The following is a 22,822-nucleotide window of genomic DNA, read 5'->3' on the forward strand; positions in this document are numbered from 1 at the left end:
AGTCTTATTACAGTCAGGAGACGTTCAGTGTTTTCAGCTCCCACCTCAAACACCTGTTAGTTTTAAATAGTTATTGTTATTAATAAAGACGTAGATGTGGAGTAAGACCCGCTCCCGGCGCAGAATCACCACGTAAACGTTCTTCTTCTTCTTATTACTGTTGTTATTATCTTTAATAACATTGTTATTACTCTGTGTGTGTTTCTGAAGGATGCCTTAAACCCTGGAGAATCTGTAGCTGAAACTCAACGACAGAAGCCTTAACCTTTGACCTGGAGTCGACAGGAAACCCCCACCCCCCACCCACTGCTGCTGATGACATCATTGTCCTGCTCGTATCTGATTGGTGGTTCGCTTTCTCTGTGTTCCGCCCCCGTTTTGTCCCGAGGTGTTAAATGTGCGTGGTGCCTTCTGAGGAGATCTGACTTGGAGAAGAACAGAAGAGTGTGTGTGTGTGTGTGTGTGTGTGTGTGTGTGTGTGTGTGTGTGTGTGTGTGTGAGAGAGCTGTATCTCCTCAGCTCCTTTCTCCAGGGAGAGGATATTTGTTTTCATTTGCATAAAGCCACTTTATTTCCCCGAGGGCTAAAGAAGTGGGCGGGGCATAAACCAGTTTTTTTATGTTGAATATTCAGGAATATTTCTCGAGCTCCTGTGGGACCACAGCATTAAAAGTGACCAGAGGACGGCCCAGTTACTCCATTCTCTCTGTTTTTAATGTTTTTATCTTCGTAGATATTTCTTTGTGTTTGTGGGGTGTAGGGAAGACTCACAGATGTGATTTAATCCTGATTTTCTTTAATAATAGTCCACCGGATCATCTCTGTTTGAACCCGACGATGTGTAGACGTTGTATTTAGTGATTTCTTGAAGTCGGTCCTAATCGAGAAACGTTGTTATTTTGTTTCCACGCTTTGAAGGAGTCGATTAAACGCAGGAACCGTAGATAAACACAAATATATATATATTTTTAAACAATAAAAGTCCTCGCAGGTGCAGACTCTTATTTTGAAAGGTTCCCTTATTATTGTGGGAAGCGTCGGGGGTTTGGAGGAACAGGTGAAACGGGGCAGAAGTTTGTGGACACAGAGGGGGGTTCTGGGAACTGAGCTGCTTTGTGTAAAGAGTGGGGCGCTGGAGCAGCTGCACATGAGTCGACCGTCCCCGTGACTGACTGATGAGACAGTGTGAGACAGAGGAGTCTATGGAGCAGTGGGCTGTTGTCTGGAGACGTGGAGCTACAGCCAGGACTGTTGGGATGAGTTGGGAGGTCCTGGCATGAGTGTATCATCAGCTCCTGACTCTGAAGCAATCAGATCCTCACAGCAATGTTCCAGCATCCTAGAAGATTAGCGGACAGTGTCCCTCCTAATATCGGGTCAGCAGGTGTCCACAGAGTTCCACCACGTCTCCAACCCAATGAGAGTCTCTCTCTCTCTCTCTCTCTCACTCACTCTCTCTCCCCCCTCTCTCTCTGTCTCTCTCTCTCTCTCTCTCTCTCTCCCCCCCCCCCCCCCCCTCTCACTCTCTCTCACTCTCTGTCTCTCTCTCTCTCTCTTCTTTTGTCTCTGTGTCTCTCTCCCCCCTCTCTCTCTCTTGTCTCTCTCCCCCTCTCTCACTCGGGATATAATCAGGATCAGTCCAAGTGTCGGCTGCTCTCCTTCGGATCCACAGGTTCAGAAAAGACAAGGCCGCTCCTCGTCTCCTCCTTGTCTCCTCCTCGTCTCCTCTCCTGGTGGTGTTTGCTCTGTAAGGGATCATTTGTGACCGTGCTGTAAACACTGCACATTTGTTGCCACTCTGTTCGTCCTTGTTCGTGGACACGCCTCCTCGCCCTCTGATAGGCTCCTGAAGTCACGCCCATATAAGGACGTCCAGGTCTCGGCTGGAATTCTCTGTGAGAAATGAATGGGGTTTTTCCTCAGTCACTGCCTCTGAGTGGTTTTCTTTCTTCAGAATCATAGTGATGCTCCTCTGTGGCTGCGACTCCAGGCTCAGCACTGCGGAAACTGCGCTATGTAATGTTCAGAGGTGACTTCCTGTTCATTTTTCCCAGAAGTCCAGCTTAGACCCAGCGTTCCTTACACGCTCCTGACCCCAGGAAGACGTCAGTGACCTGTGAGCACTTCCTACCAGTGGATGGACAGCAGAACTGACCTCGTCTCTCCACACGAGGGCGCTGACGCACACTACCCCCACCGTCTGTCCGCGAGAGTTCTGTCCAATCAAGGGTCGTCTTCTTCTTTTTTAAAGTTCAGTTTGGAGATGTATATTGCGCAGTGTTGAGACCAGTGTCTGATGTAAATTCATATTAAAATTGACAATAAATTTATTTTCTTTGCTGCCACTTTCAATAAGAACGTGTTCTTGTGTTTATTATTATTATTATTATTTGAGTGTGTGACAGTGTGTGTGTGTGACTGTGTGAGAGTGTGTGACAGTGTGAGAGAGTGAGAGAGTGTGTGGGACTGAGAGACAATGTGAGAGAGTGTGTGTGAGTGAGAGTGTTTGTGTGTGTGTGAGAGTGTGTGACTGTATGACAGTGAGTGTGTGTGACAGTGTGAGAGAGTGTGTTTGTGACAGTGTATGAAAGTGTGTGTGACAGTGTGAGAGAGTGTGTGACAATGTGAGAGAGTGTGTGTGACAGTGTGTGTGTGTGAGACAGTGTGAGAGTGTGTGTGTGACAGTGTGTGTGTGTGTGAGACAGTGTGAGAGTGTGTGTGTGAGAGAGAAATATCTTTGGACAAGCCATGAAATGGAAGGGCGCTCTGGAGCAGCTGCACACAGTGTCCACTAGAGGGTTATAAATCTCCTTAGTGTCAGGCTGAGGAACCGATACAGCGCCCCCTGGTGCCTCAGGGACAAGCCTGAATGTCAGAACTATTTCTCCAACATCATTCCCTGACCCTGCTGCAATCACCTCCTCACAGCAATGTTCCGGGATCGAGTGTAAAGCGCTCCCAGTGGAATAAAGACTCGCAGACAGCAGGCGTAACTCATAACGCAAAATCCTTTATTCATTCGTTAGCAGTAGCAAAGAGAATCAGCATTTAGGAGCGGGAGGGTGGAGGAGGGTGGAGATGATGGTGGTGGTGTTGTTTGGAGGGAGGGGGGCTTGGGGTAGAAGCTCAGTTGGTGGGGTGGAAAGCCCCCCTCTGGTGCCACTGCATGTCTCGAATGCGTCTCACCGACTGGATCTGAGGCAGCTGAGCCCCGAACTCGGCGCACTCCTTGTACTCGCCCTTCTCAAACAGGTACTGGTAACCACGGTAACCCGGGAACTGATAGGCCACCCAGCTGTGGGGGAGGGGACAGGAAGAGGTTAGAGACCAGACAGGACCAGACTGTATACGCTCTGACCACTAGAGGGAGCGGGGACAACCATTGGCTCAGGAGCTGCAGGCGTTTCTAAACTATTGCACTGGGGCAAAGCTGTACACATCTGCTTCCCCATTGGTTCTAGGGGTACCACTGAATCTAGTACAAAGCCTGTCAAACAGGCACTGGTGCATTATGGGAACTGTAGTTCCTGTGTCTCCTCAGCAGCCCCAGGGTAATAGTGACTTTATTGGATCTAATTCTACCCCTGACTTTCTGTAATGGACTCTACTTTCTCACCTTTAGCTACGAGAAGTGACTCAGTAACGACTAAGGAACTAAAACGCTAGTAACGTAGAGGCAGAAGACCTCCGTCCGGTCCAAGAGCTGAACAAGGCTCGATTACTGCTCCGCCTTAAAATGTGGAGTCACCCAAACGTGATTTGAGTGAAGTGTGTATTTTAAGGCGGACTGGTGACGGATGGTAGTTTATTGCGCTCTGTCTTCGCAGTGATGAGGTCAGACTCACGTTCCGCTCTGCACTCGGACAGAGGAGACCTTCTCCTGGTATCCGTGAGCATGGAAACTGGGAACGTCGTCGTCTATGATCTCGATCTTCTTGCCAGCGTAGTTGGGGTTCTCGTACAGAACGATCTTGTGCTCCTGGCTGTCCTGGAGACACAACAAAAACCAGAGGTGAGCGGGAAAAGCAGCCATGGGATTCATTCATTCATCAGCTGTAATTCTGATCGGGGTCCTGGTGGGTTCAGGATCACTGTGCACACGGCAGGAACACCTCCTGGATAGAACATCACACACACACACGTCTCTGGACAGTTTCACACACTCACCCAGTCACTCACACACACACCTGCAGCTTCCTGGACGTCAGTGATGTCATATATTTCTCTGGAACCTAAACCCTGTTTCTCCGTAATTGGAAAATAGCGCCTGTGTTTACGCAGATGGACCACAGTGAGGTCGGAGTAAACCTCACATCTGAGACGCACTGAGACGACATGAGAAGCTCATGAGAAGCTGCTTTAGCTCGAGATACACTTTCCTCTGCGAAGGTGAGTGAGAACAGCAATGTTCATAAATCTGTCACTGAGCTTCACTGCTGCAGTTCACCCCTCACTGCTCCCTAGCAGCTCAACACAAAGCCTCTCACACTGTGTGTGTGTGTGTGTGTGTGTGTGTGTTAGTTACCACTTTGATGGGGCGGAAGGCGAAAAGGCAGTCACTTCGGCGGCTGTTTGTCCAGGCGTCCCAGCGAGGATACTCACCCTTCTCAAACACAAACTGCTCGCCCTTACAGCCCGGCTGCTCATATCCCACCCACCTGCGCGCGCACACACACACACACACACATTATATAAAGTCAAACATGCATTTTACACAATAACTCAGATAGCACAAACGCTCTGAAACTCCCACCTATGAACACACTCACTCTGTCTCACACACACACACACACACACACTCACGGTCCACAGAGCACCAGTATGGAAGCCACTTTCTCCACGCCTGCCTCCTGCAGGTTGTTGCAGGCTCCAGTCAGCTCATGACAGCGGCCCTGGAAGTTCTCCTGCTCGTAGATCACCAGCTGAGGAAGGAATAACAAGAACAATGTTAATAGAATTAATAATAACAGGTCATTAACACAGCGTTAAGAATCCTGAGGAGTGGTGCGGTGTGGCATGGCATGGGGGACAGGTGTGGTGTAGCATGGTGGAGGACTCATTGGTGTGGCGTGGGGGACTTTTATTGGTGCAGTGCGGTGCGGTGGAGGACTCATTGGTGTGGTGCGGCATGGGGGACTCTTAATGGTGCGGTGTGACGTGGGGAGTTCTCATTGGTGCGGTGTGGGAGAGGATTTAATAATAATTTGAATAAGAGTAGTGAGGTGTTCCTGCCTGAGCTGGGAACTGAACACCACTGAATCCTGGGGGACTCTTATTGGTAGGGTGCAGCGTGGGGGACTCTTATTGGTTCGGTGTGGTTGAGGGCTCTTATTGGTGCGGTATGGCGTGGGGGACTCTTATTGGTGCCGTGTGTTGGAGGGCTCTTATTGCTGCGGTGCAGTGCGGCGTGGGGGACTCTTATTGGTGCGGTGTGGTGGAAGGCTCTTATTGCTGCGGTGCAGTGCGGTGTGGGGGACTCTTATTGGTGCAGTGCAGTGCGGTGTGGGGGACTCTTATTGGTGCGGTGTGGTGGAGGGCTCTTATTGCTGCGGTGCAGTGCGGTGTGGGGGACTCTTATTGGTGCAGTGCAGTGCGGCGTGGGGGACTCTTATTGGTGCGGTGTGGTGGAGGGCTCTTATTGCTGCGGTGCAGTGCGGTGTGGGGGACTCTTATTGGTGCGGTGTAGTGCGGTGTGGGGGACTCTTATTGGTGCGGTATGGCGTGGGGGACTCTTATTGGTGCAGTGCAGTGCGGTGTGGGGGACTCTTATTGGTGCGGTGTGGTGGAGGGCTCTTATTGCTGCGGTGCAGTGCGGTGTGGGGGACTCTTATTGGTGCGGTATGGCGTGGGGGACTCTTATTGCTGCGGTGTAGTGCGGTGTGGGGGACTCTTATTGGTGCGGTGTGGGGGACTCTTATTGGTGCGGTGTAGTGCGGTGTGGGGGACTCTTATTGGTGCGGTGTAGTGCGGTGTGGGGGACTCTTATTGGTGCGGTGTAGTGCGGTGTGGGGGACTCTTATTGGTGCGGTATGGCGTGGGGGACTCTTATTGCTGCGGTGCAGTGCGGCGTGGGGGACTCTTATTGGTGCGGTGTGGTGGAGGATTTATAAGAGTAGAGAGGTGTTCCTGCCTGAGCGGGGAGCTGAACCCTGCTCTCGTGTGGAAGGCAGCACTGTGCTCAACTGTCGTCTTATTATTGCTCTTTTTCTTTTTTTTATGAATAATGTAAATACTGCTATTGATATGTTAAAAGTTATCACTGATTTTAATGAACAGTAGCTGCAGAATGTCTGAGGATAACAGAGGGGACGTCCTGCAGGGGGTGAACTCCTGGGACGTAGGACTGTGTTGTTTTTTTTTCAGATGTTTCCTGCTCCTACCTTAAAAGGTCCGGCTCCTGGCTGCTGCTGCTTGGTGGCAGGATTCTGGTGATCGGTCGCCATCGTGAACCAGGAGAGTGACCAGCTTCAGGACCGGGGTGGGGGGGAGGGGCAGGGGTCATCATTTCATCAGGGAAGAGAGAGAGAGAGAGAGAGAGAGAGAATATGAATGAATACATGGCAGAGATGAACCCTCACGCTCCACTCACATGTTCTTATTGGGCTCCTGTCTGTATTTTTACACTGAATATTGAACACTGGACGTTATTTCTGCAGTGTTCTCACCTCCAGGGGTTAAGACCGTATTCACCTGAGGCTAGGGGGCGCTGTGTGAGATCGGGGGGGGGGGGGGGGGGGTCACTGATAAACAACTAACAACGAGAAAACTCAGCACAAACTGGGATTAAAATAAAAGAATCTATTCATTGTTCAACAGAGCGACCAGTTAAAGAGCACCCCCCTGTGGTCAGTTAGAGACATCACCGTTCACAACTGAAGTTTTTATAAAAAAGTGAAACAGAAAATATCTGAAGGTCTCGCAATAAACTGAACTCACCACAACGTAGAAATAATAATCAAAGCATTAAATAAAACATAAGAGAATCACAGTTCAAATCCAAAAATAATCTCTCCAGCTGTGTGTCCAGTTACAGACCACACACACACACACTCTTAGCACTGAACAAGCGCAAAACAGGTTTGTTTGAGATGAACGGCGCCTCCCCCTGGTGGTCAGCGAAAGTAGCTGGAGGAGAGCGCCACCTACTGTACACACAGTGTCTTTAAGAGAGAGAACTGAGAGTTACGTTTTGGAACTAAAAGAAACAAAGGTTATAGGTTTCAGCCGAGCTTCCAGCCAATGAGGATTAAGCTCTGTCGCCGTCAGGCTGCCTCTCGTCTCGCGCAGCTCCTGAGGAGCAACTGCAGCGGCTGGCTCTGGAGACTGCAGCCACCTCGCACTCCTGAGATTCTAACGCTGTGTGTCATCGTGACATATCGCAGGCGCAGATGCAAATGGGTCTGTGCAGTGCCGGGTGAAGTCAAACACAACTATTATGTTTGAAGCAAAGCAATGAATAGCGCCCCCTTGTGCAGCCGTCCCTAAACACGAGTGAGTATGTGAGTGAGTGATAATGTGGGTGAGGGAGGGAGGGAGTGACACGCCAGATCTTAGGAGTGCTTCAGAACCCAAACTTTTAACTCACAACAAACTCTAAACTCTGAAGCAAGCAGCAAGGGTTTCGTTTTTTTAACAAACATACACTGAGTTTCATCCTTTCACACGGTGTCCTGTCACAGACCAAACTAAACGAGTGCACAGCGTGTCCAGACTAAACTAAACGAGTGCACGGCGCGTCCAGACCAAATTAAACGAGTTCACGGCGCGTCCAGACCAAATTAAACGAGTTCACGGCGCGTCCAGACCAAATTAAACGAGTTCACGGCGCGTCCAGACCAAATTAAACGAGTTGAAACAGAAACAAAATAAAAACTCAGAATGAAATCAAACATCCAGCAGAGAGAGAGAGAGAGCGAGCGAGCGAGCAGACGTCCCAGTCTTACCAGCAGTGTGGTGTCCGGTCTGGTCCGGGTGGAACGGGGGGCACAATTTATACAGACACCACCGGGGGGGGGGGGGGGTGGGGCTCTGCCAAAACCTCCCATCTGCTCAGGCAGGACACACTGGTGATCAGGTGCTAATAGACTGGCTTCGGGGGAAGAGGGAGGGGTTTGGCAGGGTGTGGGGGTCTCTCACACACTCTCTCTCCCACACACACACACACACACACCCCGGACCACCAGCCCAAACCAGAACCCCTCCTCCTTTTTAATGCCGCTGCAAAGTTATTTCATTAGTTGTCAATTTCTCCCAGCCGCCCTTTGTTCCCTATCCCATGATTCAGCACAATCCGGTGCCAAGAGTTCGGGATTCACAATGAGGGGGCTGGGGTGGGAGGGCGAGAGAGCGAGAGAGAGAGAGAGAGAGAGAGAGAGAGCATAGAAATTAGTCAAAGAAATGAGTTCAAATCCATTAAAATAAAATAAACATCTCCTTAACACCTCAGTAGTTTCTCCCAGACAACAGTGAGACATAGGAGGCTCCTGCAGCCCAAATGTGTCTCCCCTGAGACTAAAACCTCAGTGATCTCACAGGTGTCTCCTCTGGGGGTTTAGTGGAGCTCTCAGTGAAATCACAAACTGTGCACATATTTGGCCTACACTCTCCTCCTTCTCCTTTATCTCTCTCTCGTGTCTCATTTCTCCTTTTGGTCTCATTCTATTTCTCCTAAGACATTTTAGGAGAATCACCACTGTGTCTCCTGAGCCATTACAGAGCAACCTATGAGCAGTAACATTTTGCTCTGAGCCAGTACAACCACTCAAGACCCCCACAGCTCTTCACCGTGGGTCTGAAAGGATGTGGATCTTTAGAGAAGGAGAAATACAAAAATAGAAGCGGCTGGTGCTTCTCAGAACGATGGAGTGGTGAACTGACCGCCCCTAGAGCCCCGTCATCACCGGAGAAACTGCAACCAACTTCTGAAACTGAACTGGTTGGGGGTTCCGGGTGACTGTCTGTGAGGAGGTTGGTGTGTTCCATAGTATTTCAGGTGGTTGCTAATGGGAATGGGGATTGTGGTCATGCTGAGGTACTTCTCTCTCGGCACTTGTTGTGGCATTTAAAGCAACACTAGGTAAGATTTGGAGGCAGGGTGGGTAATCTACCCTCCTCCAAAAATTACATAGTGTAGTTTCTGCAGTGCTGAACCCAGAGTAGCAATGACAGAGGATCTGTTCTCACTGTAACAGCTCAGTGGAGCATTATGATGAGAGTAGTAATATTACCTAGTGTTGCATTAAGCTGGTTGCTCAGGTATCCTAGGTGGTTGCTAGATGGTTTTGATGGTCCCAGGTGGATGCTAGGTGGTTGTGATGGTCACAGGTGGTTGCTAGGTGGTTTTGATGGTCCCAGGTGGTTGCTAGGTGGTTGTGATGGTGCGAGGTGGTTGCTAGGTGGTTTTGATGGTCCCAGGTGGTTGCTAGGTGGTTGTGATGGTGCGAGGTGGTTGCTAGGTGGTTGTGATAGTCCCAGGTGGTTGCTAGGTGGTTGTGATGGTCACAGGTGGTTGCTAGGTGGTTGTGATAGTCCCAGGTGGTTGCTAGGTGGTTGTGATGGTCCCAGGTGGTTGCTAGGTGGTTGTGATGGTGCCAGGTGGTTGCTAGGTTGTTTTGATGGTCCCAGGTGGTTGCTAGGTGGTTGTGATGGTGCGAGGTGGTTGCTAGGTGGTTTTGATGGTCCCAGGTGGTTGCTAGGTGGTTTTGATGGTCCCAGGTGGTTGCTAGGTGGTTGTGATGGTGCGAGGTGGTTGCTAGGTGGTTTTGATGGTCACAGGTGGTTGCTAGGTGGTTTTGATGGTCCCAGGTGGATGCTAGGTGGTTGTGATGGTCACAGGTGGTTGCTAGGTGGTTTTGATGGTCCCAGGTGGTTGCTAGGTGGTTGTGATGGTGCCAGGTGGTTGCTAGGTGGTTTTGATGGTCCCAGGTGGTTGCTAGGTGGTTGTGATGGTGCGAGGTGGTTGCTAGGTGGTTGTGATAGTCCCAGGTGGTTGCTAGGTGGTTGTGATGGTCACAGGTGGTTGCTAGGTGGTTGTGATAGTCCCAGGTGGTTGCTAGGTGGTTGTGATGGTGCCAGGTGGTTGCTAGGTGGTTGTGATGGTGCCAGGTGGTTGCTAGGTGGTTTTGATGGTCCCAGGTGGTTGCTAGGTGGTTGTGATGGTCACAGGTGGTTGCTAGGTGGTTGTGATGGTGCCAGGTGGTTGCTAGGTGGTTTTGATGGTCCCAGGTGGTTGCTAGGTGGTTGTGATGGTCCCAGGTGGTTGCTAGGTGGTTGTGATGGTCCCAGGTGGTTGCTAGGTGGTTGTGATGGTGCCAGGTGGTTGCTAGGTGGTTGTGATGGTCCCAGGTGGTTGCTATTTGGTTAGCTGTGGATTAGAATTGGTTTAACAGTGTCGTGTGACATCGTAACTCACCACCCGACTGCGGCAGAAGCCCCGCCCCCGCCGTGTGCTCAGCGATGAGCTCAGCGTGGAGACGTGAGAAACACCTCGAGGTGCAGAGTGTTGAGGCAGAGCTGCAGGAGGGTGAGCAGACCTCTGCAGGTTCAGGTTTGAGGAGTAGAACAATAAACAAAGTCACACATTTCTGTTTGAACTCGTCAGCTCTGTTAAAGAGGAAGTAGTTTTCTGTTTCGGCGCCGGCTCCGGCCCCCAGCCTTTTTCCAGTGCGCTCTCCTGATGTTGGGGAAATGAAAGAGGAAACCCTACCTCTAGTCCTCGCTCTGAGTCTTACACATGTTACAATTTTCCTGTGGGTGCTGAGCTTCTGGAAAACCTCAGGAATTCCAGATCAGAATCCAAGGATCCACGGGAATCCAAGACGTAGTAACTCACTCTGTCTGTTTTACTACGGGTCACAGTTAGGCCTCAGCAATGTGTTTTTAATGTACTCTGAGGCATATCTCCAGCCCTAGACCTCCTCAGTGGGGGGTAGGTGTGTGTGTGTGTGTGTTAGTGTGTGTGTGTGGGGGGGGGGGGGGGGCACTCTTTGAGACAGATGCTCTTTATTAGGAAGCAGTTACATAATGTTTTATTGATCCTAATGTCAATGTCCTCTCTTCTGGGACAACCTCGGAGAACAATAGTGAGGCATTGTGTAAGAGTGAAAATAGTTGACTACGAGACAGTGTAACAGTAAAATACAGCACACAACAACACAACAATACACACCAGTATCTAACTTCACTTTACTTAAAGGGGACGTCTACGATTGTGGGGAATTGTATCTTTTAAGGTGGAGCGCTGAATTTAGAGTCAGTTCCACCTTAAGTAATGTAACTGTAACAGCAAAAATTTGTGTGACCCCCCTATGGAGCAGGAATAGAGCAACATCCTCATCTCGGTTGGTGCTTTTCAGCGTTTGGAGTCTCTCCGTTGTCTAAAAACCTCCAGATGGCGTTTCTCTGCCGTGAGCAGAGAGAGAGAAAGACTAGCACCGGACCCAGACACTTTGTTTTTTTACCCATTTACAGACACTGGGGCTTCGTAAAACACATTAGAGCGGTTTCCAGAGCAGCACATGGAGAGGACACACACTCAGAGCTTTATACACAGGGTTTTAGATTAAAATCACACTTTTAGAACACGACTTGAATTAGCAAAGCAGTGCATAACATAGAATAATACGTAATGTAGGAAAATATCATTTTGCATCATATAACAACGAAGCATGATATAAATTACATTACAATGTGCCACAGATTAGTTAAGCAGTATCACACTGTAGGTGGCGCTGTTTCTGAAGATGACAGGGGCTGGGATCCTACAGCTGTGTGTAAACTGTGACACACTTTCTGAAACAGTGGTAACACTGACACCTAGTGGCCTGTGTGTAATAGATTCTGTTCGGCCATGTGTACGGTGGCCATTTTAGGACAGAATCGGTCGTTGTATACATATATACACATTTCTTGCTCTTTGCTGGATAAAGACAGGCCGCTCCTTTAATGAAACACAAAGGTGTGGTTTGTCAGAGAGGGATTAGTGCTCAGACAGTTCAGAATGCTGAGGAGTCCAGGACTAGGCTTAATCCCAGTCTGGGAAAGAGCCCAGAGTGTCGTAGTGTAGTGTTTTGTAATGTTCTCAGTAGACAGTGGCTCTAAAGCGATCTCCACACGGTGAGTAAACAGACTTAATGAAGTCTCGGTTTACAGAGTGGACAACTGTGCCGCTCTCCTGTGGTCTTCAGTCAAACAGGTCTGCGGTCAGCGCCCCGGGGGCAGGGGGCAGTTTTCTATTTGTTTTTTAGCCCCACAGATGGTGTTAAGTTTTAAAAGCCTGGGGCAGCACTAGAGGAGGAGGAGGAGGAGGAGCAGGAGGAGCAGGAGGAAGAGGGGGTGGGAAGGGAACCTGAGCAGGACGTTGGAGCAGAGCTAGGGCTTGTCTGCAGGACGCAGGGACGTGTGGAGGACGCTGGAGTAGAGCGGACCTCACTTTATCTTTTTATCCAGCTGATTTTTTGGACACGGGGACGTCTCGGAGGATGGATTAACTCACAGGAGGACACACGTCTCACTGGGGGTCAGCTGTGAAAGTGGGAAAACCAACTGTTCCCGGGAATATACGAGGAGCACACTCTCTGACTGAGTGGAGCACGGTTAAATGCTTTGAATTTTAATCGAATATTTCATCATTTTTATGTCACTTCCAAATAAGACCTTAAGCCGTCCACGGTGTAAACTTCTTCTCTGCTTTTGGAAAGTGCATAAATCCAAATGAAAACGGGTTAGCGTTCCTCGTTTTGGGCAGAGAGGAGATTCTGGACATTTTTCTGAGTCAGTAATTGATCTCTTTTTCTCCTCTTCTCCTCTTTCTCTCCACTCCTGGAATTCTTCTGGTGATAATTTGTCATCAATCAAAAGAGAGATTTCTGTTCTGGTTTGTTTAGAAATCCCCCTCCCCCCAAAAAAAGGTCCAAAGAAAGTTGCTGGACACTTTGGAACTTCTCTGGAAGCTGTCAGTCCAGAGATGACGCTCCTGATCCGTCTCTAACCCGGCGCTTTGTTCAGTTTACGGATTCAACCAAAGATAGAGACCCAGAAAGTAGACGATGTCTTGGCCTTGTCTTGTTTGGTCTCTTCTCCTGAGTGCTGGACTGGCTTATGCTCTTCCTCACTACACCTACGAGGACATGGACGAGGACCTGGCTCTGTCCTTCGACTACTACAAGGACGTGGATGCTGGGGATTACAGGAATGGGACGGAGTGCGAGGAGTGTGTGCCGGAGCTGTGTCCCGAGACGCGGGGCTGTAGGGCCGGACTGGTGAGGGACGGCTGCGGTTGCTGTCTGGAATGTGGGAACCTGGAGGGACAGTCATGTGACCTGGGAGACAGGAACATCCTCTACGGAGTATGTGGAGAAGATCTGGAGTGTAAGCTGGATTTTGCCGCGGACAGAAACCAGGACGTGGACGGGGACGGGGATGGGGACGAGGACGGGGCTGTCCCTGAAGCCCAGTGTGTTTGTGTGTCTCAGGAACCTCTGTGTGGATCTGATGGGAAGACGTACATGAACCTCTGTAAACTGAAGGAGGCAGCGTTCTTGAGTCCCGGACTCAATGGCAGCGCAGGGCCGTGCCGGACAGGTGAGGGATTACCATTAACTCCTCTCTCTTTTTTTATCTGGGAGATACAAGGTTTTGCTTCATTGTAACACTAAGTGAAATTCATCAGAGCAAATTGTGCTAATCAGAGTGTAAGCAGTGTTAATCTGAGCGTGAGGAGTGTAATCTGAGCAGAGTTAATCTGAGTGTGAAGGCAGTTAATCTGAGTGTGAGGTGTGTAATCTGAGCAGAGTTAATCTGAGTGTTTATTTGAGAGTGAGGTGTGTTTATCTGAGAGTGAGGTATGTTTATCTGAGTGTGAGGAGTGTTAATTTGTGCAGGAGGAGTGTTATTCTGAGCATGAAGTGTGTAATCTGAGCGTGAAATGTGTAATCTGAGTGTGAGGAGTGTCAATCTGAGTGTGAGGAGTGTTCATTTGTGTATGAGGACTGTTAATCTGAGCGGGAGGAGTGTCAATCTGAGAGTGAGGAGAGTTAATCTGAGACTGAGGAGAATTAGTCTGAGAGTGAGGAGTGTTAATCTTAGCGTGAAGTGTGTAATCTGTGAGTGAGAAGTGTTAATTGGTGAGTAAGGAGTGTTAATCTGAGCGAGAGTAGTGTTAATCTGAGTGTGAGGAGTGTTAATCTGAGTGTGAGGAGTGTAATCTGAGTGTAAGGAGTGTTAATCTGAGTTTGAGGAGTGTTAATCTGAGAGTGAGCAGTGTAAACATGAGCATGAAATGTGTAATCTGAGTGTGAGGAGTGTTAATCGGAGTGTGAAGTTTGTAAAATGAGAGTGAGGAATGTTAATCTGAGAGTGAGGTGTGTAATCTGAGCAGAGTTATTCTGAGTGTTTTGTCTGAGAGTGAGGTGTGTTTATCTGAGTGTGAGGTGTGTTAATTTGAGACTGAGGAGTGTTAATTTGAGCATGAGGAGTGTTAATCTGAGCGTGAAGTGTGTAATCTGAGCGTTAAGTGTGTAATCTGAGCATGAGGAATGTCAATCTGAGTGTGAGTAGTGTCAATCTGAGTGTAAGGATTGTTAATTTGAGAGTGATGAGTGTTATTCTGAGCGTGAAGTGTGTAATCTGAGTGTGAAATGTGTAATCTGAGCGTGAGGAGTGTTAATCTGAGTGTGAGGAGTGTTAATTTGTGCAGGAGGAGTGTCAATCTGAGAGTGAGGAGAGTTAATCTGAGACTGAGGAGTATTAGTCTGAGAGTGAGGAGTGTTAATCTGAGCGTGAAGTGTGTAATCAGTGAGTGAGGAGTGTTAATCGGTGAGTGAGGAGTGTTAATCTGAGCGAGAGTAGTGTAATCTGAGTGTGAGGAATGTTAATCTGAGTGTGAGGAGTGTTAATCTGAGTTTGAGGAGTGTTAATCTGAGTTTGAGGAGTGTTAATCTGAGTTTGAGGAGTGTTAATCTCAGATTGAGGAGTGTTAATCTGAGAGTGAGCAGTGTAAATATGAGCATGAAGTGTGTAATCTGAGCATGAGGAGTGTAGTCTGTCTGTGAGGAGTGTTAATCTGTGCATGAGGAGTCTTAATCTGAGCGGGAGGAGTGTAATCTGAGTGTCAGGAATGTTAATGTGAGCGTGAAGGGTGTAATCTGAGAGTGAGGAGTGTTAATCTGAGAGTGAGGAGTGTTAATGTGAGTGTGAAGGGTGTAATCTGAGAGTGAGGAGTGTTAATCTGTGCATGAAGTGTGTAATCTGAGTGTGAGGAGTGTTAATCTGAGTGTGAGGAGTGTTAATCTGAGTTTGAGCAGTGTAAATATGAGCGTGAAATGTGTAATCTGAGTGTGAGGAGTGTTAATTGGAGTGTGAAGTGTGTAATATGAGTGAGGAGTGTAATCTGAGTGTGAGGAGTGTTAATGTGAGTGTGAAGGGTGTAATCTGAGTTTGAGGAGTGTTAATCTGAGAGTGAGCAGTGTAAATATGAGCGTGAAATGTGTAATCTGAGTGTGAGGAGTGTTAATTGGAGTGTGAAGTCTGTAATAGAGTGAGGAGTGTAATCTGAGTGTGAGGAATGTTAATCTGAGAGTGAGGTGTATTAGTCTGAGAGTGAGGAGTGTTAATCTGAGAGTGAGAAGTGTTAATCTGAGAGTGAGGAGTGTTAATCTGAGAGTGAGGAGTGTAATCTGAGAGTGAGGAGTGTTAATCTGAGAGTGAGGAGTGTTAATCTGAGAGTGAGGAGTGTAATCTGAGTGTGAGGATTGTTAATGTGAGCGTGAAGGGTGTAATCTGAGTGTGAGGAGTGTTAATCTGAGTGGGAGCAGTGTAATCTGAGAGTGAGGTGTATTAGTCTGAAAGTGAGGATTGTTAATCTGAGCATGAAGTGTGTAATCTGAGCATGAGGAGTGTTAATCTGTGAGTGAGGAGTGTTAATCTGTGCATGAGGAGTCTTAATCTGAGCGGGAGGAGTGTAATCTGAGTGTCAGGAATGTTAATGTGAGCGTGAAGGGTGTAATCTGAGAGTGAGGAGTGTTAATCTGTGCATGAAGTGTGTAATCTGAGAGTGTTAATCGGAGGGTGAGGAGTGTTAATCTGAGTGTGAGGAGTGTTAATGTGAGCATGAAGGGTGTAATCTGAGAGTGAGGAGTGTTAATCTGAGAGTGAGGAGTGTTAATCTGAGAGTGAGGAGAGTTAATCTGAGACTGAGGAGTATTAGTCTGAGAGTGAGGAGTGTTAATCTGAGTGTGAGGAGTGTTAATGTGAGTGTGAAGGGTGTAATCTGAGTGTGAGGAGTGTTAATGTGAGTGTGAAGGGTGTAATCTGAGAGTGAGGAGTGTTAATCTGAGAGTGAGGAGTGTTAATCTGAGTGTGAGGAGTGTTAATGTGAGTGTGAAGGGTGTAATCTGAGATTGAGGAGTGTTAATCTGAGATTGAGGAGTGTAATCTGAGTGTGAGGAGTGTTAATGTGAGCATGAGGAATGTAATCTGAGTGTGAGGAGTGTAATCTGAGTGTGAGCAGTGTTAATGTGAGCATAAAGGGTGTAATCTGAGAGTGAGGAATGTTAATCTGAGCATGAGGAGTGTAATCTGTCTGTGAGAAGTGTTAATGTGAGTGTGAAGGGTGTCATCTGAGAGTGAGGTGTGTTTAATCTGAGAGTGAAGAATGTTAATCTGAGCATGAGGAGTGTAATCTGTCTGTGAAGAGTGTTAATGTGAGTGTGAAGGGTGTAATCCGAGAGTGAGGAGTGTTAATGTGAGCATGAGGAATTTAATCTGAGTGTGAGGAGTGTTAATGTGAGCATGAACAGTGTAATCTGAGAGTGAGGAATGTTAATCTGAGAGTGAGGGGTGTTAATCTGTGCATGAGGAGTCTTAATCTGAGCGGGAGGAGTGTAATCTGAGTGTCAGGAATGTTAATGTGAGCGTGAAGGGTGTAATCTGAGAGTGAGGAGTGTTAATCGGAGAGTGAGGAGTGTTAATGTGAGTGTGAGGTGTGTAATCTGAGAGTGAGGAGTGTTAATGTGAGCATGAAGGGTGTAATCTGAGAGTGAGGAGTGTTAATCTGAGTGTGAGGAGTGTTAATGTGAGTGTGAAGGGTGTAATCTGAGAGTGAGGAGTGTTAATCTGAGTGTGAAGGGTGTAATCTGAGAGTGAGGAGTGTTAATCTGAGATTGAGGAGTGTAATCTGAGTGTGAGGAGTGTTAATGTGAGTGTGAAGGGTGTAATCTGAGAGTGAGGTGTGTTTAATCTGAGAGTGAGGAGTGTAATCTGATTGTGAGGAGTGTTAATGTGAGCATGAGGAATGTAATCTGAGTGTGAGGAGTGTAATCTGAGTGTGAGCAGTGTTAATGTGAGCATAAAGGGTGTAATCTGAGAGTGAGGAATGTTAATCTGAGCATGAGGAGTGTAATCTGTCTGTGAGGAGTGTTAATGTGAGTGTGAAGGGTGTCATCTGAGAGTGAGGAGTGTTAATGTGAGATTGAGGAGTGTAATCTGAGTGTGAGGAGTGTTAATGTGAGCATGAGGAATGTAATCTGAGTGTGAGGAGTGTAATCTGAGTGTGAGCAGTGTTAATGTGAGCATAAAGGGTGTAATCTGAGAGTGAGGAATGTTAATCTGAGCATGAGGAGTGTAATCTGTCTGTGAGGAGTGTTAATGTGAGTGTGAAGGGTGTCATCTGAGAGTGAGGTGTGTTTAATCTGAGAGTGAAGAATGTTAATCTGAGCATGAGGAGTGTAATCTGTCTGTGAAGAGTGTTAATGTGAGTGTGAAGGGTGTAATCCGAGAGTGAGGAGTGTTAATGTGAGCATGAGGAATTTAATCTGAGTGTGAGGAGTGTTAATGTGAGCATGAACAGTGTAATCTGAGAGTGAGGAATGTTAATCTGAGAGTGAGGAGTGTTAATCTGTGCATGAGGAGTCTTAATCTGAGCGGGAGGAGTGTAATCTGAGTGTCAGGAATGTTAATGTGAGCATGAAGGGTGTAATCTGAGAGTGAGGAGTGTTAATTGGAGAGTGAGGAGTGTTAATGTGAGTGTGAGGTGTGTAATCTGAGTGTGAGGAGTGTTAATGTGAGCATGAAGGGTGTAATCTGAGAGTGAGGAGTGTTAATCTGAGTGTGAGGAGTGTTAATGTGAGTGTGAAGGGTGTAATCTGAGAGTGAGGAGTGTTAATCTGAGTGTGAAGGGTGTAATCTGAGAGTGAGGAGTGTTAATCTGAGATTGAGGAGTGTAATCTGAGTGTGAGGAGTGTTAATGTGAGTGTGAAGGGTGTAATCTGAGAGTGAGGTGTGTTTAATCTGAGAGTGAGGAGTGTAATCTGATTGTGAGGAGTGTTAATGTGAGCATGAGGAATGTAATCTGAGTGTGAGGAGTGTAATCTGAGTGTGAGCAGTGTTAATGTGAGCATAAAGGGTGTAATCTGAGAGTGAGGAGTGTAATCTGAGTGTGAGCAGTGTTAATGTGAGCATAAAGGGTGTAATCTGAGAGTGAGGAATGTTAATCTGAGCATGAGGAGTGTAATCTGTCTGTGAGGAGTGTTAATGTGAGTGTGAAGGGTGTCATCTGAGAGTGAGGAGTGTTAATGTGAGCATGAGGAATTTAATCTGAGTGTGAGGAGTGTTAATGTGAGCATGAACAGTGTAATCTGAGAGTGAGGAATGTTAATCTGAGAGCGAGGAGTGTTAATCTGTGCATGAGGAGTGTAATCTGTCTGTGAGGAGTGTTAATGTGAGTGTGAAGGGTGTCATCTGAGAGTGAGGTGTGTTTAATCTGAGAGTGAAGAATGTTAATCTGAGCATGAGGAGTGTAATCTGTCTGTGAAGAGTGTTAATGTGAGTGTGAAGGGTGTAATCCGAGAGTGAGGAGTGTTAATGTGAGCATGAGGAATTTAATCTGAGTGTGAGGAGTGTTAATGTGAGCATGAACAGTGTAATCTGAGAGTGAGGAATGTTAATCTGAGAGTGAGGAGTGTTAATCTGAGTAGGAGTAGGGTAATCTCAGTGTGAGGAATGTTAATCTGAGAGTGAGGAGTGTAATCTGAGAGTGAGCAGAGTTAATCTGAGTGTGAACTGTACAGATGTTAAATCCCATATATGATGTCATTTTATAAGGTCTCTCTTAAAAACGAGTGTTCTATGAGCGTGTTGAAGTGTGACTTTGTGGGTTCTAGCTAATGTGGGGTGAGTGGCTGTGATTAAACCGAAGGGGAACCCAGGTTTAAGTCGGATCACTGCCCGGGTCTGCGGTCAGCGGCTGAGATGAAGTCATTCCAGTTCCCTGTTTTAGCTCTAGCCGTGGTCCTGTCTGCCGTCTGCCTGCCCTGCACTTCTCCCAAGCTCCAGATTTAACAGTTCCAGACTGTGTTCCACTCACTGAGCGGTTCTCCAGATCTCCCTCTGGCCGAGGTTCCACACTCACTCATCCTCTCGGATCCAAGTCGCTCTCTGGGATGTGTTTCAGGCCCCTGTTCTTTGGCCTGACACTTGATAAGTTTTTCTGTTTGAGTCTTGGTTCTGCTTCATGCTCTCTGGGATCTTTCTGGACATGTCACTGTCCGTGTGGGTCCTTAGGAGCTTTATCCGGGTTCTGGAAGTGTTTTTGGGATGGTGCTGTGTAAAAGAACCAGGGCAGATTTAAGGAGGACTAGGTGTTAAAGGATTAATCCAGATTTTCTCTCCTTTTTTACTTGTGTTTTCTTTTCTACTCTTTAACTCTCTGCTCCCAGTCCGGAATGTTTTTCTCCTCTAACATTTAAATGCCTCTTCTCGGGAATGTCGGCGTTCCCGGAGTCTGTAATTTTCCTGCTGGATCTCAGGAGGAGATTTATGAGCTCGGAGCAGCTGCAGGAGTCAGACATACACTCAGAGGAAATGACTCCTGAACATGAGCCTTGTCTGATCTCTCTCTCTCTCTCCCTGTCTCTGTCTCTGTCTGTCTCCCTGTCTGTCTGTCTCGCTGTAAGTGCCGGTAATTAAGGTTCCTCCGCGGAGCGTGGTGAATGAGACCGGGAGCAGTGTGGTGTTCCTGTGTGAGGTGTTTGCGTTCCCCATGGCTCTGGTGGAGTGGAAGAAGGATGGGAAGGATGTAATTTTACCTGGAGATGACCCACACGTCTCTGTGCAGGTGAAGAGGACATACGTCCAGACACTAAAACTACTTTAACTATGATTAAGACTAAGACTACTACTACTACTCCTACAACTAAGACTAAGACTACTACTACGTCTAAGACTACTACTACTACTACTATGACTAAGACTACTACTACGTCTAAGACTACTACTACTACTACTATGACTAAGACTACTACTACGTCTAAGACTACTACTAAGACTACTACTACGACTAAGACTACTGCTACTACCACTACTACATCTAAGACTACTACTACTACTATGACTAAGACTACTACTACGACTAAGACTACTGCTACTACTACTACTACGTCTAAGACTACTACTACTACTACTAAGACTACTACTATGACTAAGACTACTACTACGACTAAGACTACTGCTACTACTACTACTACTAAGACTACCACTACTATGACTAAGACTACTACTACGACTAAGACTACTGCTACTACTACTACTAAGACTACTACTACTAAGAATACTACTAAGACTACCACTACTGTGACTAAGACTACTGCTATTACTACTACTACGTCTAAGACTACTACTACTACTACTACTTCTAAGACTACTACTACTAATAATAATACTAAGACTACTACTACGACTAAGACTATCACTACTATGACTAAGACTCATACTGCAATGAATAAGACTAAAACTAGTACCACTACGACTAAGACTACTACTATGACTAAGACTAAGGCTCATGCTACTGTTGCTACTACTACAACTAAGACTAAGGCTCCTACAGCTACGACTAAGACTACTTCTACAACTACTAATAATAACTCATCCATTCATATGTGATCAGATGCCCACTACATAATGTCTCCCTCTCTACCTGTCGATCTGTCTCTCTCTGTCTGTCTCACTATCTGTCTTTCTCTCTCCCTGTCCCCTAGACCCGAGGAGGTCCTCAGAAGTACGAGTTGTCCAGTTGGCTGCAGATTGAAGAGGCGGGACGTCTGGACTCAGGGACGTACCGATGTGTGGCCAGGAACGACCTGGGGAACGTCTCCGCATCCGCGGTGCTGGGAATCCTGCCTCCAGGTAAAGAGCGCAGAGCGAGCAGCTGTCTCACATCTCATGGCTTCAGGAGGGGGATGAATGAATGAATGAATAATGTAATCATGTTAATAATGTGTCTCCTGGTGGTGCTCTGTGCAGATGAGATGACTGTGTACATGGAGGAGACCGTCAAAGGGCTGACGGGGTACGATCAGATGACGTTTGACGATGGAGATTATTACTGACCCTCCGAGACCCCCAACCACACCCTTTCACCCCTACATCCCCTTCCTCATGCCCTCCCTCTCCCCCTCACTCACCACTAAACCCCCTCCCTCACTCCTTCACCCCTCCCTCACCCTCTCCCCCTCCCACACCCCTACATCCCCTCCCTCTCACCCTCCCTCACCCCTTCACCCCCTCCCACACCCCTACATCCCCTCCCTCACACCCTCCCTCACCCCTTCACCACCTCCCTCATCCCCTCCCACACCCGTACACCCCCTCCCTCACCACTAACCCCCCCCCTCACTCATTCACCCCTCCCTCAACCCTACATTTCCTCCCTCACACCTACATCCCCTCCCTCACCACTACTCCCCCTCCCCCACCACTACACCCCCTCCCTCACCACTACACCCCCTCCCCCACCCATACACCCCCCCTCACCACTACACCCCCTCCCTCACCCCTTCACCATCTCCCAAACCACTACACCCCCTCCCTCACCCCTTCACCCCCTCCCTCACCCAAAACGACAACTATATCCAGGAGAAGTAAACACAACGCTCTTAAAGGTAACGGGCAGGAGCCTGTGTTTGTGGAAACATCTGCTGAGACCTTCACATCTAGAGGAACCTCACACTCAGGACATCGGAAGACAGAAGACCCACAGCTTCATCGGGGGGGGGTTAAAGGCGCTCGTTTGGGCTTGTGTTTGGAATCATTCTTAGGGCGAGAGGCCTGTTGGGGTTGTTGTTGTTCTTTTTTGGCAGGGAAGATTTCAGGAGGGGGGTGGGGGGGGGTGTTATTTTTTTGGTGGGGGGTGGGGGGTTTGGGGGCCATTGAGACACAGTTGGGACTGGATCGGGGATCATTTGGGGGTTATTTTTTTCAGAGAAGCTCCTACACTGGAGCTGGAATCGTTGGGGTTGGATTTGGGAGGTGGGGGTGGGTCTTTGTTGGGGAGGGACTCCCTGCTGCAGCTCAAAGCTTTGTTGAGAAACCACTGAGGACAAATGTCTCTTTGTTTCAGTTTCCCCTTGTGACCAACTCCAGGAAAACCACCGCTGGCCTCTGAGGAGAACTCGGAGCCAGCGGAGGAGGGAAAGCATCTCCGTTCGTGGGACATTTTGCTCGGTTTGTCCATTTTTTTCTACAAACACAGGCTGAGAGTGAGGACTCTTCCCCAGTGACGCTCACAGACAGACTTGTTTTTCTGCCTGAGCTGGGACTGGAACCCTGTCTGTTGCGTGGAGGGATGGTGGGGGTGTCCACTACGCTACACCGTCTGATATCCTGCAGCAGAGACCGTGTTGAGAATGTTACAGTGTTTTATTTGAGCTGTTTGAGACAAACTGAGGCCTCAAGTGTTTTTCACAAGACACAGATTTAGTTTTACACAGGAGCTACTCGAACAGGGAGGTGTTTGCGGTTAACTTGGGGGTGTGTGTGTGTGGGGGGGGGG

General features: G+C 48.0%; 3 protein-coding genes across 4 annotated transcripts in view; 2 read left to right on the forward strand and 1 right to left on the reverse strand.

Annotated features, from left to right (window-relative positions):
• The window catches only part of si:ch73-138n13.1 (uncharacterized), a 49,378-nt gene extending 47,038 nt beyond the window's left edge, over positions 1 to 2,340 (forward strand). For both annotated transcript variants that reach the window (XM_066643144.1, XM_066643145.1), the window contains exon 13: positions 211 to 2,340. The gene's annotated coding sequence lies outside the window, so the exon portion shown is untranslated. The remainder of the gene's footprint in view (positions 1 to 210) is intronic.
• A 726-nt stretch (positions 2,341 to 3,066) lies between these two features.
• crybb2 (crystallin, beta B2) lies at positions 3,067 to 9,355 on the reverse strand. The gene is made up of 6 exons (XM_066643763.1): positions 9,228 to 9,355; positions 6,381 to 6,465; positions 4,804 to 4,922; positions 4,526 to 4,658; positions 3,846 to 3,988; positions 3,067 to 3,295 (listed from the first exon to the last, which is right to left on the reverse strand). Exons 2-6 carry the CDS (start codon positions 6,441 to 6,443, stop codon positions 3,127 to 3,129), a joined length of 627 nt encoding a protein of 208 aa, XP_066499860.1. The 5' UTR covers positions 6,444 to 6,465; positions 9,228 to 9,355; the 3' UTR covers positions 3,067 to 3,126.
• A 3,691-nt stretch (positions 9,356 to 13,046) lies between these two features.
• On the forward strand, positions 13,047 to 21,380 carry kazald3 (Kazal-type serine peptidase inhibitor domain 3). The gene is made up of 4 exons (XM_066644274.1): positions 13,047 to 13,581; positions 19,950 to 20,110; positions 21,030 to 21,177; positions 21,295 to 21,380. Exons 1-4 carry the CDS (start codon positions 13,047 to 13,049, stop codon positions 21,378 to 21,380), a joined length of 930 nt encoding a protein of 309 aa, XP_066500371.1.
• Positions 21,381 to 22,822: the final 1,442 nt, after the last annotated feature.

Source organism: Hoplias malabaricus, chromosome 14 (assembly GCF_029633855.1).
Source record: "Hoplias malabaricus isolate fHopMal1 chromosome 14, fHopMal1.hap1, whole genome shotgun sequence".
Taxonomy (NCBI): Eukaryota; Metazoa; Chordata; class Actinopteri; order Characiformes; family Erythrinidae; genus Hoplias; species Hoplias malabaricus.